The 21,224-nt window shown below is 35.2% G+C and overlaps 1 protein-coding gene across 2 annotated transcripts in view; it reads right to left on the reverse strand.

The window, feature by feature from the left end:
- The window catches only part of uxs1 (UDP-glucuronate decarboxylase 1), a 95,629-nt gene extending 78,083 nt beyond the window's left edge, over positions 1-17,546 (reverse strand). For both annotated transcript variants that reach the window (XM_067409113.1, XM_067409112.1), the window contains exon 1: positions 16,866-17,546. In XM_067409113.1, the coding sequence (XP_067265214.1) occupies positions 16,866-16,953 (88 nt within the window). In that variant the 5' untranslated portion in view covers positions 16,954-17,546. The remainder of the gene's footprint in view (positions 1-16,865) is intronic.
- Between the last annotated feature and the right edge of the window lie 3,678 nt (positions 17,547-21,224).

Below are 21,224 nucleotides of genomic sequence, written 5' to 3' on the forward strand. Positions count from 1 at the left end.
CAAATCTGATGCTCTGAATGACAAGAGGAGATAAAAACATCCTTATGTTATATTCAGACTGAACAATGTGATAGCACTACATAATATGCTACCTCCAGCACAGCCATTATGCAATTAAAATTAGAAAACCATTACATGACCTTCACAACCTGTGTGTGTGTAGTCGCTGATGTTCAGCATATACAACCGATAAATGGAATACAATGGGCCCTATCATACAGCCAGGCATGAAGTTTAGGTTATCATTTTCACGCCCAGCGCCCATGTTGTTTAAATAGCAAATGCACTCGCGCCCATCTGTTCTCCCGTGGGCGTGCTGGTCTGAAAAAGGGTGTGTGTTTAGGCACGTTGCTATTTAGAGGCACCTGAAAACAACTGCGGCATTGACCAACAAAAACCTTGTCTAAAGTCAATGGCGCAGTATTTTTTCATTTTTTGTATTGTTATTTAATTATTTTTTTATTTTTTTATTGTTATTATTTATTGTTATTTTAAAGCACCTTTGGTGTTTCCATGATTTCTACAACATAAAACCGGAAACTGAGGGTAATGCAGGTATTATAAGAAAAAGAGTTCTTAAACCTGTTATACTATGACAACACTTTTTTGGCAACTTATTTCAATATCGTGATAATACCATATACCGTGATCAAAGCTTAATCAGTTTTCGCAACATGAAAATTTGATACCGACGCACACCTACTGTGAATATTAGGCTACATCTACACTAATCCGGATATATTTGAAAACTGAGTTTTCGTCTAAAAACGCTCCGCGTCCACACTATCATTTTCAAACGTTTTCCAAATGTTGCTCATCCACACTGAAACGTATGAAAATGTTTACATCCCCCTACTGCGCATGAGTGAAGCTTTGACCTGCATCATTTCCGCTAAGCATTTATTTACTTTCTGGCACTTTGAAACTTTGCGGCAATGTCGAGGAAAGGCACTGAGTTTTTTAAATGGACCGACAGTGAGGTGGAGTTGTTGCTGAGAGTAACACAGGAGTATAAAGTGGCCAAAGCAAGCGAGAATGTAGACTGGGAGACGTGTCTTGGCTGAATTGGTCATATGACTGCATCACATGACTAAAAATGCTTCATCGTATTCAAAAGCCTCCGTTTTCACAGTCCACACTACGACGCGAAGACGGCGTTTTCAAATTTATCTACTTTGGAGAGCGTTTTCCAAAAGCGGTGTTTCCGTCTCAGTGTGGACAGAAGGCCAAAACGGAGAGAAAAATCTATGTTTTCAAACGAAAACGTATTAGTGTGGACATGGCCTTAATGTATTGAAACATTACTATTGAAATAGGAAGTGTGCATGTGTAAATGTGTAAATGAGCACCACAGTTTCATCTGCAACACATAGTCAAACACGTGTGACAAGGTTCATGGTGTTACTCTGGTTTAAATTGCTAATATCATGCACTGCTTTTTAAAATTTGCTGTTTAGTTATGCATTAATAGGTTTTATTTATTTATTTATTTTACATGTATTTATAGTTTAAGGTATTTTAAATGTAGTCCATTACATTATTTTTAACTTATTGTATGCATATTTGTATATTATTATTATTATTATTATTATGTAGCATGCTGCTGGAACTGAGTACATATTCCGTTCTCATGTAACAACATGTACAGAATGACAATAAAATACCTTGAACCTTGAAATGATGGCGATGATGTAAGTTGTTGAGGCAGATATACTGGCTAATAAATTTTATGTGTGTACAAATAAATATGATTTTACAATAGTACTGTAGTTTATACGGCACACCTGTGCTAAAATTAAAGTTTCAGCTGACAAAATGATGCATTAAAAAAATTGTGCTTAAGCTTCCAAGGTGGATAAGTGCAAGTTAAATGCTTGTATAATGTTACCACTTCACAGGATGTGTTGAGAAATTATATGAATAATTGCATGTGTCGATTAATTGATTTAAGAAATACAATTAAATTGGTTTTAAATTATCTTACATTAAGTGATACAATACCTCCTGTTTTTAGAAACACTGGAACAAAAGTTTGCATTTTTTTTAAATAATATGTTTGTAAATATACGTTTGTATGTTTTTTCTTTTTCCTTTTTTGGTACAGATCCATTGGTCTAAAATAAAGAATGAATTGAAATTGAATTTCGGAACAAATAAAATAGATTTCACAGAGCTCTAACTTTACATCTTCAACCAAAAAGATGATGTGGCCAATATAAAACGGTAATTACTGCAGATTGAAGCTGGCACAAGAGTCAGACTGTTTATAAAAGGATTATCCCAAAAAGGGCATTGAATCCTCTAGATATGTGGAACATGGACAGAGGAAAGACAGGGACAGCATCAGCAGGTTGGGACAAAAACAAAAGCTTAATACAAGTGACCCAAACAAACAGATTTTATTGGAAAAATCCCTTAAATGGCAGAAAAATCACTAACATGTGGAATAAAAAATATCTTAATTCAATCTTAATAACAAACCATTTCTGAAATGAATTTCATCATATTCTATTCCATAACTAGGTCAAATCCACTGCATTCCTTACCAGCAAGGGAACTAGGTTACAGGTTCCTGTGGCAATTTGAATATGTCTAGTGACAGGTCAAATGGGTTTTACTGATGTCAATGAAAACACTAGAAGTCACAGGTGATCTAAATATAGCAAAAACTAGCAGTGTTCATCAAGTATGGAGGAGATGAATGGACTGTATTAGTGAAGGGGAAATTGTCAGAAGGGAAAAATGTGTAAGTATTACCAAAAATAGCGGTGCAAGAAAAAGTCTCTCAGGATCTATGCACATTGCACAGACTAAGTAAAGTAATCATTCTTTTTCTAGTGAAAAAGCTAAGCCTTTATGGTTTTATAGACACAATGTTTTGTGGTGACTTTCTGCTCTATGGTGCAGAATAATGTTTAAAACTGTGTGTCCTGTTCTGCGTGCTCATGCTATGTGCACTGCTGTGTTTTACCAAGAGATGGCCAGAGCACTGACCATTAGCCGATTGATTTTCACTGATCCTCTGTAATCTCCTGCTTTAATCTCCGTCTCTGGGGCTTTAGACACATAAACCAACACTTCACAGCATTGACCCCCATAAAGCCTCATGGAAACCTCAGCTGGTCAGTCCTTCTCTGTCATACATCAATCTTACTCAGGATGTACATGCAAATCATACACCATTTTCACAGACTGTGATAACGCGTTTTACCCAATTTTACCCAACTATGAAGACTTCCGCTTCTGAGAAACCTAGAAATGTGAAAAGCTATATATATATATATATAGTACAGTCCAAAAGTTTGGAACCACTAAGATTTTTAATGTTTTTTAAAAGAAGTTTCGTCTGCTCACCAAGGCTACATTTATTTAATTAAAAATACAGTAAAAACACAAAGTAATTTATTCCTGTGATGGCAAAGCTGTGACACATGATCCTTCAGAAATCTTTCTAATATGCTGATCTGCTGCTCAAGAAACATTTAATGTGTACAATTGTACAAAATATTTGTGTACAATATTTTTTTTCAGGATTATTTGATGAATAAGTTGACATTTGTGCTGGCTACTGTATACAGGCCACCAGGGCACCATACTGACTTTATCAAAGAATTTGCTGATTTCCTATCAGAGTTAGTACTGGCTGCGGATAAAGTCCTTGTTGTTGGTGATTTTAATATCCATGTAGATAATAATAAAGACGCATTTGGATTGGCATTTGCAGACATTTTAAACTCTATTGGAGTTAGACAACACGTGTCAGGACCCACTCATTGTCGTAATCATACCCTAGATCTAATACTGTCGCATGGAATTGATATTGATGCTGTTGAAATTCTACAGCAGAGCGATGATATATCAGATCATTATCTAGTCTCGTGTATAATACAATTAGCCAAGGCTGCAAAACCACCACCCAGCCATAAATATTGTAGAACCATCACATCTACCACTAAAGATTGCTTTATAAATAATCTCCCCGAGCAGTTTCATCGCCTTAGTATACCTGACAACTTAGAAGAACTCGATGCTGCAACAGAAACTATTGGCTCTCTCTTTTCCAGCACATTAGATGCAGTCGCTCCTTTACGTCTAAAGAAGATTAAGGAAACTAATCCAACGCCGTGGTATGATGAGCACACCCGGGCTCTAAAACGAGCTGTTAGAAAAGCTGAACGTAGTTGGAAGAAAACAAAACTAGAAGTTTTTCGCCTTTCGTGGAAAGAAAAAATGATTGAGTACAGAACGGCTATAAGAAATGCTAGATCTACTTATTTTTCAAATCTCTTAATAGAAAACAAACATAATCCTAGGTATTTATTTGACACAGTGGCTAAATTAACTAGAAACAGAGATTCAACTGCTGACGTTTCCATAGAGCACAGCAGTAATGACTTTATGAACTTCTTTACTTGCAAGATTGATAATATTAGAGAGAAAATTAAAAACATGCAGCCGTCTACAGTTTAGCTTCAGACAGTGCACTGTAGTGTCCCTCAGGTAAAACTAGAATCATTCGCCGCTATAGGAGAGGAAGAATTATCTAAACTTATCAAATCATCAAAATCAACAACATGTATGTTAGACCCAATGCCGACTAAACTACTGAAAGAAATGCTTCCAGAGGTCGTAGGTCCACTTCTTGATATAATTAATTCATCCTTAACACTAGGATATGTGCCAAAAACCTTTAAGCAGGCTATTATTAAACCTCTTATTAAAAAACCTCAACTAGATCCGAGAGATTTAGTAAATTACAGGCCAATCTAAAATCTACCTTTTCTGTCAAAGATACTAGAAAAGGCAGTTTCAAAACAACTGTGCTCCTTTTTAGAAAGAAATGGAATCTGTGAGGATTTCCAGTCAGGATTTAGACCATACCATAGTACTGAGACTGCTCTCGTTAGAGTTACAAACGATCTACTTTTATCATCCAATCGTGGCTGTATTTCTCTATTAGTGTTATTAGATCTCAATGCTGCTTTTGACACTATCGATCATAACATTCTTCTAAAAAGACTTGAAAACTATATTGGCATTAGTGGAATTGCTTTGGCATGGTTCAAATCGTACTTATCTGACCGTTATCAGTCTGTAGTAGTTAATGAAGAGATGTCGTATCGATCACAGGTTAAATATGGAGTACCACAAGGCTCAGTACTAGGACCATTGCTTTTCACTCTGTACATGCTGCCCTTAGGAGAGATAATTAGGAAGCATGGTGTTAGTTTTCACTGCTACGCTGACGATACTCAGCTCTATATTTCCTCGCGCCCTGACGAAACCTACAAATTCACAAAACTAACAGAATGCATAGCTGACATTAAAAACTGGATGACAAGAAATTTTTTATTATTAAATTCAGAAAAAACTGATATCCTAATCTTTGGACCAAAAACTTCCTCACGAAAAAACCTTGAATACTCTCTAACACTGGACGGGTGCTCCATTAAATCTTCGTCCTCAGTTAGGAACTTGGGTGTGCTCTTTGATACCAATCTTTCATTTAAAAGTCATGTTTTTAGTATCTGTAAAACCGCCTTCTTCCATCTAAAAAATATATCTAAATTACGACATATGCTCTCAATGACAAATGCGGAACAGTTGGTTCATGCATTCATGACCTCAAGACTAGATTATTGTAACGCTCTACTGGGTGGTTGTTCTGCTCGGCTTTTAAACAGACTACAGTTGGTCCAAAATGCGGCAGCTAGAGTTCTTACTAGAACCAGAAAGTATGACCATATTAGCCCAGTTCTGTCAACATTACATTGGCTCCCTATTAAACATCGTATAGATTTTAAAATCTTGGTACTTACTTATAAAGCTCTAAATGGTTTAGCTCCCCAGTACCTAAGTGAGCTCTTAATGCATTATAGTCCTTCACGTTTATTGCGATCTCAGAATTCAGGCCAGTTGATAATACCCAGAATATCAAAATCAACTGAAGGCGGTAGATCCTTTTCCTATTTAGCACCTAAACTCTGGAACAATCTTCCTAGCATTGTTCGGGAAGCAGACACACTCTGTCAGTTTAAATCTAGACTAAAAACACATCTCTTTGCTCTTGCATACACATAACACATTATCAATACATTAACATTTTTCAAATCCGTTAAAGGATTGTTACGCTGCAATAATTAGGTCGGCCGGAACCGTGAACATTTCCTATAACACTAGATATACCTGTACATCAGAATAAGAATGGCATCTACGCTAATGTCTGTCTCTCTGCTTATCCTGAGGTTTGCCGGGTGCTGGATCCAGGCCGTATCCAGATCAGATGGAGAACCTGTGTCTGGACCTGACTGCAACGTAGCCCAGGAGACAATGGGCCTACAGACCCAGTTCTGGCTGCATCTATAATTCAGATTTTTAATCCCCGTATCCGCTTACATATATTTATATATAATCTATTTTTAATCTCTATAATAAAAATGTATAATTCAGATTTTGATCTACATATCCATTTACATATATTATATATATCTTCCAAGGGGTTTTTTCCCTCCTAGGACTTTTTTTCCCAGTGCTAGCACGCTGGGTTTTTCTCCTAGGGGTTTTTTTCCACCCCTGGGAGTCAGCCGACATTGGCTTAGTGTAGCACCATCTTGTATATGTTACATATTACCACGCTTGGTTGTACAGCTTATTTTTAACCACTTCCCTTTTTTGTGCTTCTAATATGTAAAGCTGCTTTGAACAATTACCAATTGTAAAAGCGCTATATAAATAAATTTGACTTGACTTGACTTGAATAGAAAGTTCAAAAGAACAGTGTTTATCTGAAATCTAATCTTTTGTAACATTATAAATGTCTTTACTGCCACTTTTGATTGATTTAATGCATCCTTGCTGAATAAAAGTATTCATTTCTTTAATTTCTTTTCAAAAAAAAAAAAAAAAAAAAATTCTTACTGACCCCAAACTTTTGAACGGTAGTGTATAATGCTACAGAAGCTTTGTATTTCAGATAAATGCTGTTCTTTTGAACTTTCTATTCATCAAGGAATCCTGAAAAAAAGCACACAACTGTTTTCATTATTGAAAATAATCATAAATGTTTACTGAGCAGCAAATCAGCATATTAGAATGATTTCTGAAGGATCATGTGACACTGAAGACTGGAGTAACGATGCTGAAAATTCAGCTTTGCATCACAGGAATAAATTACTTTGTCAAATATATTTAAAAATAGTACACAGTTATTTTAATTTGTAATAATATTTCACAATATTACTGTTTTTTACTGTATTTTTAATTAAATAAATGTAGCCTTGGTGAGCAGACGAAACTTCTTTTAAAAACATTAAAAATCTTAGTGGTTCCAAACTTTTGGACTGGACTGTACTAATATATATATATATATATATATATATATTATATATATATATATATTATATATATTATATATTATATATATTATATATTATATATATTATATATTATATATATATATATATATAATATATATATATAATATATATATATATATTATATATATTATATATTATATATATATATATATATAATATATATATATATATATATATATATATATATATATATATATATATATATATATATATATATATATATATATATATATATATATATACCTCTGCTTGAGTCTATGGCATCCCATAGAACCACTTGCGGGAAAGGACATAACATCATATTTAAACATCATATTTTTGTTCTTTAAGTTTGTGACAAGCACATAAAAATTATTACTTTATGTTTAAATATAGCAAAATCTAGCAGTGTTCATTAAGTATGGAGGAGATGAATGGATTGTATTAGTGAAGGGGAAATTGTCAGAAAGGAAAAATGTGTAAGTATTACCAAAAATAGCGGTGCAAGATGTCTCTCAGGATCTATGCACATTGCACAGACTAAATTTATATGACAACTATGTGTGCATTTGACCATTCAGGTGCGAGGACAACTGATTGCACGCTGTCTGGGATTGCGCACAAGAGAGAGAGAGAGAGAGAGCGAGCATGCGAGAGAGCGCGCTTCTGGTCTGTGTCATTCAGTGCGATTCCGCCTATCCCGCCTTCACTAATCATTAACGTAAGCACGCAGTTCGCAATGTGTGTGTTGTCATCACTAATTTTTAAATATTTCCACACCACTGAGGCTGACATCATTTCTACTGCTGCCGCCAGTGTTCTGTGCGCGGACAATTCTGTCAGTTACGTCACGTGAGGTATCGGTCTTTGGTATCGGGGTTTTTTTTAGGAGTAGTACATGTAGATGAGCTTGGTATCGGTGCATCCCTATTTTAATAGATTTTTTGGGTCATGCCGAGAACATAGATACCAATGATTCCATAGTTGTAAGTCAGAGCTATATTTTTATTTTCTAATTGTTTTAGCCTGAGGAAAGTCAACTGAACAAACAGTGAGCATTAAAAAATACCCATTAAAATATTTTTGTGATTTTTGCAAACTCGGGTAGTTTTCTGTACTTTTATGTTACAACTATTTATTTACATTTGACATTTTGATGATTTAATTAAATAATTAATTATAATTATTAAACTTATGAACCCCCTGCAGTTCCCTCACAACCCCCAATATGAGTAACTCCTTACTTTTTAAATCAAAGACACACTTCAGTAAGAATGACTTGCCAGCAGAGAGGAAAATTGAGGGGATAATCTCTCACTAATCTTCTCCATCTATTATAGCATCACATTAGTGTGATGAATAGCCTTCTAATTCAACTATCAATTTGAACACGGCATTATTAGGGCCCGAGCGTCGATGGACCCTATTGTAATTGCTCAGTCAATTCTTCCTCTTCTCTGAAATGAATCACATTTTTGTGGGCCTAAACATGCTCTAAAACTCATGAAACTTTGCACACGCATCAGAAGTGGTGACAATTTACATCTGATTTGGGTTTCAGCATTATGAAGTTAAATGTTTCGCCATGAAACAGGAAACTGTTGTTACTCAGGCATGCAGTGTCTGATCTGCCCCAAACTTCACGTTTGATAAGACTCCTGGCATGAAGACATTTACATGCCAATATTCAGTTACAGTCATAGCTCCACCTGCAGGCAACAGGAAATGACATGTTTTACACTGTGATTAACTCCTCATAGAGGTTTAACCAGATCAACATCCATATGTGATCTGTCTAATCTTAAGGCCTTAAATTGTGAACATCTTGAGTTTTCGGTGAAGGGCATGTCCGCGGCGGCCTGATAAAGTCTGATGTTTCACCATGAAAGAGGAAGCTGTTGTAATTCAGGCAAACAGTGTCCGATCTGCCCCAAACTTCACGTGTAATAAAAGTCCTGGCCTAAAGACATCTATATGTCAATAGTCATAGCGCCACCTACTGGCGACAGGAAATGGCATGCTTTGCACTGTAATTCACTCCCAGAAACACATCTGTATATGCCACGAAGTACCAAACATGCTAGAAACACGTTATATCATTCAACACTTGGCTAAGTGCTAATGTGTGCAATTAATGCCACGAAACAGGAAGTTGTTGTTACTCAGGCATACAAAGTCCGATCTGCTCCAAACTTCACGTTTGACAATAGTCCTGGCATCTACAGGGCAATACTCAGTTATAGTTAAAGTGCCACCTGCTGGCAGCAGAAACTGTGGTGCATCAGAATGACTTATTTTGCCATATTTCTCTCTATTTATCTGCTTAAATGACTATTTCCCACTGTTCACAGTTTTCCTAAGGCCACCGGGTGGCGGTAAACCCGGGTGTTAGGGCCCTTTCATCGCTGCTTGCAGCTTTAATCTTAAAATGTGTCTGTTCTCACAGGTCTTTTCAGCAGAAGAGCACCTAATGAGCAAAGAATCCTGAAAAGAAAAAACAAAACAAAAAAGTAATCCATTTTTTTGTGCTTGTAACAAACAAAAAAATTTCATATATATATATATATATATATATATATATATATATATATATATATATATATATATATATATATATATATATAATCGTCGTTATATAATTGTCATTATATAAAAAAAATGTACAACTTTATTATTTATATTTATGAGTATGAGTACAAGTACATGAGGTTGGTATCAGTATCGGTGCATCCCTAGTATGAACGCAGACGTATGAATGCAGACTGATGCAAGTGAACAAATGCTGTGTCTGAGACTGAAAATATCTACAAGTGTACCTTTTCTGAAGTGTTTGAGAAAGCACAATAATATGAAAAATATGGGGGTAGGGGATGAGTTGAATGTTATGCTGGTATGATCTTGATCAATAAATAATTACTTTTAAGACCGCTAATGATTATAATGAACAGCACTCTTTGTAATGGCACTGAGAGCCCAGCAACTGCCTGTGTATTTTTATACAGAAGGGAAGTAGATTACTGGTTTTTAGAGCTATTAACTCAGCAGGGAGATGCTGCATGTGGGAATGCTCCCCACACTCAACGAGCCTCTCTGATTCTCCAGTGACAATGTAAATGAGACTTACAAAAGGAAACTGGCTACTGAGACGCATGCATATGTATGTATAATTATGTATGTATAATACTTATAATGTAGAATACAGCCTACAATGGAACTACAGAGCTCTTTGCATGATTTTTTTTTTTTTATAAAATGAGGCACCATATATGAGCCGTGTGTTTGTGGAGTATATGTTTGCGAAGTTAGGGGCACCTTGATGTATTTTAAAAAACATAATCCTATGACAACAAACTCACAAAAATAGAACTAAAAAAAGACTACTAGGTATGGGTATCGAGAACCGGTATTTTTTTGGACCGGTACGTAATTGGGTTTCATACTACTAATAGCTATCATGAACAAATCAAATAAGTTTTTGTTAAATTATTCCTGGAAATAAAGCATTAGTGCCAAATGTGAGTAAAAATCAATGTTGGTGAGCATATGAAATGGTGTCAATCACCAGTTGGTTGGTAACATTTTATGAATTCTAACAATGCAATATTGTGAGAACAAGAACGTGAACAAACTTGAACAACATGTGGGACAGCTGATGGGCCAGTGCTGCATCTTCAGTTTAAGTTTAAGCAAAAGGGAACTCAATTTGTTACTCGCTGTGTGGGAAGGTTTCTATGCACCAACATCCAAAGCGCGCGGCCAGAAATCAGCGGCCTAATATTCTTGCTGCTTTTTAAAGGTGTCCTAGAATCAAAACTTTAATTTATCTTGGCATAGTTGAATAACAAGAGTTCAGTACATGGAAAAGACATACGTTGAGTTTCAAACTCCATTGCTTCCTCCTTCTTATATAAATCTCATTTGTTTAAAAGACCTCCGAAGAACAGGCGAATCTCAACTTAACACCGACTGTTACATAACAGTCGGGATAATTAATATGTATGACCCCAATATTTGCATATGCCATGTCATGTTCAAGGCATTACACAAGGGCAGCCAGTATTAACGTCTGGATGTGCACAGCTGAATCATCAGACTAGGTTAGCAAGCAAGAACAATAGCGAAAAATGGCAGATGGAGCGATAATAACTGACATGATCCATGATATCATGATATTTTTAGTGATATTTGTGAATTGTCTTTCTAAATGTTTCGTTAGCATGTTGCTAATGTACTGTTAAATGTGGTTAAAGTTACCATCGTTTATTACTGTATTCGCGGAGACAAGAGCCGTCGCTATTTTAATTTTTAAACACTTGCAGTCTGTATAATTCATAAACACAACTTCATTCTTTATAAATCTCTCCAACAGTGTAGCATTAGCCGTTAGCCACGGAGCATAGCCTCAAACTCATTCAGAATCAAATGTAAACATCCAAATGAATACTATACTCACAGGAATCGATGCATGCATGCAGCATGAATGATGAACATCTTGTAAAGATCCATTTGAGGGTTATATTAGCTGTGTGAACTTTGTTTATGCACTGTATAACTGCACTTATAGTCGAGAGCTTGGGAGGGCAGGGAGCGAGAGATTTAAAGGGGCCACGCAGCCTGAATCGGTGCATAGTTAATGATGCCCCAAAATAGGCAGTTAAAAAATTATTTAAAAAAATCTATGGGGTATGTTGAGCTGAAATTTCACAGACACATTCAGGGGACACCTTAGACTTATATTACATCTTTTGAAAAGACGTTCTATGGCACCTTAATGTTAATCAAACAAGAAAGACAAAAAAATCCACTTCATGAAGATGCCTGCATGGAGAGCTTTTATAGCTGCCCTTTTAATACAATTATTTTTATTATTATTTTTTTTATAGGAACTTTCCTTAATAAGCCTTTATCTGACCGAGTTCTGCTGTGCTGTAAATCACTCACAAATCTTATGATAATTTGATAATCTCCATTCAGTTTTCACACAATATTAGTTGTTTTCATGCCTTTTGCACAACATTGCACCATTTCATGCTTTTCATCTTCAGAAAGATCTTTCTTCCTCCTCATATTGCATGAGAACTGTGACTTGCTTAATAATGTGGAACAACCTCTAAGTAGGGTTTCCATAGACCTGGCAAATTATTTTGTCGGAGACTGATACCAGTTACCTAAAAAGACATGGATAATAAATATATGTTTATTTATATTAATAAATATAAATATGTCACTTGCAAAATAATTTGGAATGTGTTGTACTTGCTTCCTGTTAAATTCAGTCACAATTTGAAGATTTAATGTGTTTAAAGTTACCATTGTTTCTTACTGTATTCACGGAGACCAAAGTGATGTTATTATTTTCATTTTTAAACACTTGCAGTCTGTATAATTCATAAACACAACTTCATTCTTTATAAATATCTCCAACAGTGTGTAACGTTAGCTTTAGCCCATTAGCCACACATAGGCTACTATCAAACTCATTCAGAATCAAATGTAAACATCCAAATAAGTACTACACTTACATGATCAGATATGCTGCATGACGAACACTTTGTAAAGATCCATTTTGAGGGTTACATTAGCCGTCTGAACTTTGTTTATGTAATGTATTATAGAGTTGCGAGATTGGGGGCGGGGAGCGTGAGCATTTAAAGGGGACACGCGCAGAATCTGCACATATTTAATGATGACCCAAAATAGGCAGTTAAAAAGTTGAATAATAAAAAAATATATGGGGTATTTTAAGCTGAAACTTCACAGACACATTCAGGGGACACCTTAGGGTTATATTACATCTTGTGCAAAAGGGTTCTAGGGCCCCCTTAAAACATGCTGCTGTCTACTACTGGCTGTCTGTATTATAAATGATAATCAAACAACAAAATAAATGCTTTAATAAGTATTAATCTATATTTGATTTATACAGTTAGGGCTATGCAGAGTTATTTTATATTTGATTATTAAATTTATGTGGTATTTTTACTTACTACTATTAGACCTACATGGGGAAAAAATATAGCATTGTTTTATTTTTATATATTTTTACCGTGGTATCGAGTATTGTGCACTTTTGGTGGTATCTGTACCAACTACTAGATTTTTGGGATAGTGACATCCCTATTTGTTTAAAAAAAAAAAAAAAAAAAAAAAAAAAGTAAATAAAAGTATTATAGTACATGTTTTAATAAAGTTAAAATGTTTTAAAAAGGCTAAACTATTCCAAGGTTGACTAAATTATTAAAAGAGTTTCCTTTCTATTGTCTATCCAGTCAAGGTTTATAGGGATTTTAAGAAGTAATTATTAAGTTACTTATTGAGTAATTAAACTACTTTTCAGACAGAGTAATTACAAAAGTATTTTAAATACAACATTGATGATGTAATTAGTAATTAAATACTTTTTTGAAGTAACTTACCAAACACTAATTAAATCCATGGTGAATGTTGGTGATTTTTTTTGGACTGGAGAGCCTTATATAACTTGTTAATTCATGGCTCAATATTTATTCTGCTTTCCACGTCAGCGCTGTTTGATACCTTTAGTTTATAACAGAGAATACCTTGCCAAATTTAAAAGCTTCCCACTAGATCTCACTGCGATGTTATTAATTCTGCGGCGAATTCAAACGCTTTCTTACTCGATCTCCCAGCGTTGTGTAGTAGTATCACATGATTGAGATTAGCGCAAAAGAGTCTGTTCTGAGCTCATGCTGTGTTGCGCAAAATGCAAACATTTAATCACAGTCTGGATCCCTGCACTTACTGCTCTATAGTGAATAATTTTTTTTAACTTTAATAAGGATTACTTATATTCTTCATGGCTGGTAAATATTCTCAAGTTACTGCCCAATGGCAGGTGTGGCAAAAAAGTTAGTTTTTACAGAAACTTTACAGAGCTATTTGTCTATATGAAAAATAAGGAAGAAAAGCTCTAATAATATTTCATTACATTTACAAGCACTACAATCTCTAAACAAATGACACGCATCAGTTCAACACAGAAGGAATAAAGGTATAGTTAATTTTTGGCCATTCTTCTTAGAAATTTCAGTCTACATTATTGTCTTCTGTGAATCAAAATAATTCATTGTGTCACTGCATTCATGATCAGATGTACAGATGTATCAGTGTCCTTATTGCACATATATCTTGTCATTTGAAGAAGACATGATAAAATGTGTGCGCAATCTGCACATACTGTACATGATGCTGTTTCATGTTTGGAGCGAGGGGAGTATATGAAATATGTCCATAATAACTTGAAACATGCTTGCTCCGGTCTGGATATGAATTCGTTCTGTACAGAAAATTTACATTATAAATTGCAATCGCATTTTTTTTTTTTAGAAAAATCACAGTTAGCCCTAAAAAAAGCAAAAAAGAGAAAAAAGAAAAGAAAATGATGACCAATACCTGTCCATCCATTTTAGCCAAACCAGTCTCTAATCTATAACCAAACATTTGATATGACTTGTGAAGAGACAGAAGATGGGCTTTAACAAAGTGGCCCAAAGTACACTAACATTTCTTATGCACAACATAGTAATAAATTTAATGATGGCTACATAATGCACTTTCAGAACTTATTTAATTTATTAGAAAGCTAATCACACACTGAAATGTTTCCAATCTCATTTTTCATGTATTATGTTTGTCCTAAAGCTAATAATGTCTGTCAGATTCTTCAATTGTGTGTCTGCTAGATGAAGGTCATAGGAATAATTAGAAAATGTTTTCATTGCATTAATATTGGTGTTGTGAAACAAGGAAGCATATCTGTACTTGCCCTAGAGCTGTCACAACACAAAGTTGACCATTTCACTTTACAGATCAAAAAATACATTAAAAACAGCAACAGCACTCACTCAGGGAGCCAAACAGACAAACACAGCAGCACATATTAACTAACTACACAGTTTAGATATAATTAAAGGGCTTGACTAAATTAGTTCAATGTCCTCAGTGATAAAAAAAAAAAAAAAAAAGTAGCTGCAGACATTTTGATACATGCAATGCATGTTGCACAGTCCTGAAACATGTAATTATGACACTGCCAAAACAGTAACAGCTGCTAAATATCCCCCCGGTCAGCACATTTACTAAAACAGATATGAGGGTCAAACAGAGATAGAGAGACAGAGACCCAACAAGAGACCTAACAAAAATGAACATGGTCAGAATTCCCACACTTTTTGACCACTATATTTACATGATTATTAACTTTTTTTATTCCAGATTTTTTTTTTTTTTTACTTGATGTATTAAATTTGAAATAAAAATTAATAAAAACCATATTTTTAAAAAAAGAATAAAAATTGACAATGCATAGGCCTACAACAAAATTACTTAAACTTTCTATCTCAATGATACTAAAAAAAAACTGAACTGCACTCACAAAGATTAAATAATTTAAAGAACATATTTTTTACATGATTTTTAAAGGACCATAGATCGCAGATTGAAAATGTACACTGTAAAAAATGAATGTGATTTTAACTGTAAAATATTGTAAAAATGCTACGAAATAAATTAATAGGTTAACAGTAAGTTCCCTCACTACATACACAGGGAAAAATAAAGAATAGAACATAGAACAAATCAATGTGTAATTTACAGACAAAAACAGTAAACTAATATTCCCACAATTCCCTGTGAGACACTCCATATTTGAAAGTTTTTTTTTTTTTTTTTTTAATAATCATGTTTCTTCATAATTTTTGTTATCAGTTATGTACATTAGGGTTTTATGTTACATCTTCTGTTGTTTAATGAATGTTTATTGCATTATGTAAGTGCTGTGGGTTACCATGATGGTGTATCGCATTTGCGTGAATGACTCTTTGCACTTCTTTATATTAATATATACTTCAGCTTATTATGACGAACTCTGATTCTTCAAGTGACTTTCTCTTTTACCACCTGCATTATTATGGTGGTTGTCAGTATATGTTAAAGGCACAAAACAGATTTACTGGTTTACTTTAAAATTGTCTTGTAATTACAGTTTTATACTGTAAAAATTACAGTTTGTTCTGTAAATGTGTTTAATTATTTTGTAAAAACTACAGAATTTTGTTTTACAGTGTACTGATATTTTCAAGTTTTCAGTGACGGTGGGAACCTTGCAAAGCACTACCATGTTTTTTTTTTTTTTTTTTTTTGTTTTTGTTTTTGTTTTGTTTTTTGTCTTGGGAATAACATGATATATTTTTTTGACATGCACCACGGTATTCTATGAAGAGCCATTAAAATGCCATGCTTCATTTGGGCCATAAGATATACCATGGGCTGAACTATGGTACTGGCATAGTACTGTTTGGGAGAGAAACATTACCACAACTTTCCATTATTACTTTTACTATTACTTTTCGAGGTTTTATTGAATTGCATAACTAAGATATATTCCCAAGTTTTCCATTACCATAGAAACAAAGTAGAGCAGTTAGAAAGCAGCCGGGTATGTTTCATCTCATGTCAGTGTGTCAGTTACTGTAATATAACGTTACTCACAGGCGATGTAAGCAATGAGAGCGAGGGCGATCAGGATCTTCATCATTCTTCTGTTAATGACTGTGATCATCCAGCTCATCCGCATCATCCTCCAGCACACACGGCATTGAGCTCTTCCTCACCACCGCTGCATCTCTCTCTCTCATTTATCACACACTCATATACCTTACATGAGACTCAAGCCTGATGCTTACAAATAAAATACTGGGGACGCGATTTAGTATTTAGTTCCCAAACATACACGATAACAGAGTTATAACTGAGTTATGTGGTGAAATACGAAAGTTTATATATATGTATGCAGCAGCTGCACACAGCTAAATAGGCTAACTTATTCTCAAAACAGCTTCCGCGTCAAAACAATATATTTGAGCAGTTCAATGCGTGTATGTTCAACAGGCATCCGGGCGAATCCAGTTTATCGCTTAAAGAAAGTAAAACGGCATTTTGGTTGTTATTTCTCTTAGGTCAGTTAGCAACGTAGCGTCATGACTGTGGACCTGTAGCTAGAGATGCTAACTAACTACTGTAATATCATTTAATATAACGGGGTTATGTCTAAATCCTCTGTCTAGTCCAATGCTCACTTTTTATCGATAATCTAATGTCATTTATCAAGAGTCCAGCGATGTTTATATTCAGCGATAGAGCAATAAAGCGACTCCACATCAGATTCTCAGAGCAGAATAACATAAGCGATTATTTCTGCTATCGATTAACCATCCTGCCGCGATAGCAAGAAATTAAAACTCTTTTGGTTTCTGCTCAAATAGATCCATCGGTCTGACGAGCTCGTGTAAACATTGTTTTATGTTTTATTTCTGGTATGCTTGAATATAAAAACCTGCAGACTTTATCAGAATGCTTTCTTGTGCGTTGTCAGGGGAAAGTAATCAAACACAGATTTGTTCACCTTAAGAACAGTGGCCCATTCATGAATAATATGAGTGGAGCGATGGTAAAAAAGTTCAGTGATTTTCCACGTTGACTCATCATACCCCTGTGCTTCAAGGATTAGTTGACTTTCAAATGAAAATTATCCCAAGCTTTACCCTCAAACCATCCTAGGTGTATATGACTTTCTTCTTTCTGATGAATACACTCAGAGAATTATTAATAAAAATCCTGACGCATACTCGCTTTATAATGGCAGTGAGTGAGGATCAACTGAAGAAAGTTCCTCCATCCGCATCCACCCATCATAAACACGGCTCCGGGGGTTAATAAAGGCCTATGTGTAAAATAAATAAATAAATAAATCCATATCAGACCGCTTTCCGTATTCTACTTAGGAAGAAAATGCAAAACTCTCATAGCTCAAAAATCTTACACTTTGTCCTAAACCTTCTCTATTTAACCTACAGAAAGGGGTGATGAACTGAGAAATCAAATTTTCCTTGAGCTTTTGACATATAAGAGGTCACACTTTAAGAATATCCTGTAAGTTTTAGAGCTGAAACTTCCTTGTTAGTCCAATAAAAGCTTTAACTGACACCAGGCCCAGCAAACGACAGGATTTACAAAGTGGGGATCTGTGACGTCAAAGGGGAGCAAGCACCGCCTCTCCAGAAGTAGATCAACCCCTACTTCATCACTGCCTGTTTAGCCCCGCCCATCCAATTCACGCATGACATGTGACTGTCCGTTCACACCGCCGCCGTCGAGAGCGTCAACATTCGCCTTGGCCGCCCTGCCAACAACGCTGTACTGTTCGTTCAAACCGCCGCCGGTGGAGGGTTAAAGTAAATGACAAGTTGCGGCAACCAATCGGAATCCTCTCAAGGGAGGATCTCTACATTCTGATGCCACCGAACAGCATCATAGATCATTACCATAAAGTTGACCTGACTTCAACTCTCCTCGACGCTCTCACCGTCAAAGACGCGCCGCACCGCGCCGCTCACACACAGTAAGTAACATAGGCCTATGTGGTGCTAAACCGGTTCGAGCTACCAAGCAATAAACATGCCTTTGAGGAGTACAAAATATTGTGCAGTGCCTGGACTCGACAGTAATGCAACAACATGTAAGCAACTGTTTTAAATCTAATGCCTGATCTGATATTAATGATTCATGTACAGTCAGATGTTCTTTGTCTCTGTGTCAGTGAATCAAACCCATGACTAAACGTCAATTTGTGTTGTTTCTCTTAGTAGGATGAAAATAATCTGTTATTTAACGGTGATTAAAATATATAAAGAAAACGATCAAAGAAAGCTCCCTTTGCAATTGTTGGAGCAGCGGTGCTGAAGCTGTCAATCAAACAGCGCGAGTTTATCAGTGACTGACATGCAAAACTCCTGTTTTTTTCCAACAAATCTTAGTTATATCGCGCTTGCACTGTTAGTGAAGATGAGAGCATTTGTTAGTGTACAGAAATTGAGTTTCAATGACGAGATCATGGTTTCATGCGCTCAACATTGTGATTTGGCTACAGTGTTCATCACTGCAACCTTTCATGCCACGATCTAAATATAATGCCATAGATCTAAATGTAATGCAACACTTTTCTCGATTAGTTAACCTTGAGAGCTGTAATAGTAAGAACACGCTAAAAGAGAGAGTAATACTTTGATATTTTCATATGCAAAGATGTCAGTCAATCACAGCAGTGGGTGTTTACACTGAAGTCTTACAGCAGACACGCCCCTTAACAGAGTGTTCAAACCAGAGGGTTAAAATCAGGGTAGGAAAAATGCCTTTTATTTATAAATTATGACAATTTTGGATGTAAAAAGCATACTAACATTATAAGTGGCCCCTAGGAAACATTATAAAACAATAAAACAACACGACCCCTTTAACTGATGTGATGCCACTTTACACTTTCTTCGTAATTTGAATACGGAAGGCAGTCTGGCAGAAGCTAAATAATTTACTTCATAGCGTGTGTAAATATGGATTGATTTTCTTTTTTTTTTTTTTACACAAACACATCGCTTTGCTTCTGAAGGCCTTTAGAGAGTACCTCAGGAATGACGTGTTTTTGTAGGCGAACCCGGAAGTTAGCGGCACACGGGTTCCCTCGTTTGAAAGCCTATGCATTTTTCCCATAAACTTTTGGAAAATCACAAAAAATAAGCTCTGTGTTTAAAAAGGGTTATGACACTTACACATTCTATCTATCAAGATAATCTTTACAAGTTAACACAACATTTATACATTTTAAAGTCTTAATAAAGTCGTCAGATATAAAAAGCTAACAGTAGGCTACACTGTTAATGATTTTCTTGTATTTTTACAGTACAGTACTGGCAGCAGGGTTGCCAGCAAGTTACTGTATTGTGATTTACAGTAATTGTACTGTAATTCAATTTACAGTACAAAAGAACAGTACTGTAATTCTACAAAACAGTACTGTACTGTATTTTACTGCATTTTCTACTTTTAGTTTGCTTCTGCTGTAATTAATAATACAGTAGTGTACTGTAATATCAATATTGATATATCACTGCTAAATATTACTGCAATTTTCAAAATAACTAATAGTATTAATATTATAATTACATAATATGTGGTTATTACGGTATATAAACATATAGGAAGTAATATGAATGATGACAGAATACCTGCAAATCAAAAGACAATCCAAACAATGTTCTTGTCAAAAATATGTTTTATTCAATCAAACTATTAAAACCATTGCATGTTCAGTGAATCAGCAATTAACAGGTATTAACGGCTATTGAAGGGACAGTTTACCGAAAATTTTTTGGCATAATTTACTCTCCCTTAAGTTGTTCCAAACCTATATGAAGTTCTTCCTTCTGCTAAACACAAAAGAAGATATTTTAAAGAATGTTGGTAACCAGACAGTTGATAGAAACCATTGACTTCCAAATTGTGAAAACCAAAGGAATGCAATAATTTACAAATCTCATAAACATACATTTTATTCACAATAGAATATAGATAACATATCAAATGTTCAAAGTGAGACATTTTGAAATATCATGCCAAATATTGGCTCATTTTGGATTTCATGAGAGCTACGCATTCCAAAAAAGTTGGGACAGGTAGCAATAAGAGGCCGGAAAAGTTAAATGTACATATAAGGAGCAGCTGGAAGACCAATTTGCAACTTTATCAATTAGCAACACGATTGGGTATAAAAAGAGCCTCTCAGAGTGGCAGTGTCTCTCAGAAGTCAAAATGGGCAGAGGATCACCAATTCCCACAATGCTGTGGCGAAAAATAGTGGAGCAATATCAGAAAGCTGCTTTGGTGGCGGTGTTCAGGCCGGCAAACAAAGCTGCAAAGGCTGCTGTCCGGGAATTGTGTCGATGGTGCTAGGAACAGAAAGTCATTCAGATGTTCCTCGAGGGAGCGGCCCTTCTGCTCAAGGTAGATTAACAGAAA

The sequence above is a fragment of the Chanodichthys erythropterus genome, chromosome 14, assembly GCF_024489055.1.
Source record: "Chanodichthys erythropterus isolate Z2021 chromosome 14, ASM2448905v1, whole genome shotgun sequence".
Classification (NCBI taxonomy): Eukaryota; Metazoa; Chordata; class Actinopteri; order Cypriniformes; family Xenocyprididae; genus Chanodichthys; species Chanodichthys erythropterus.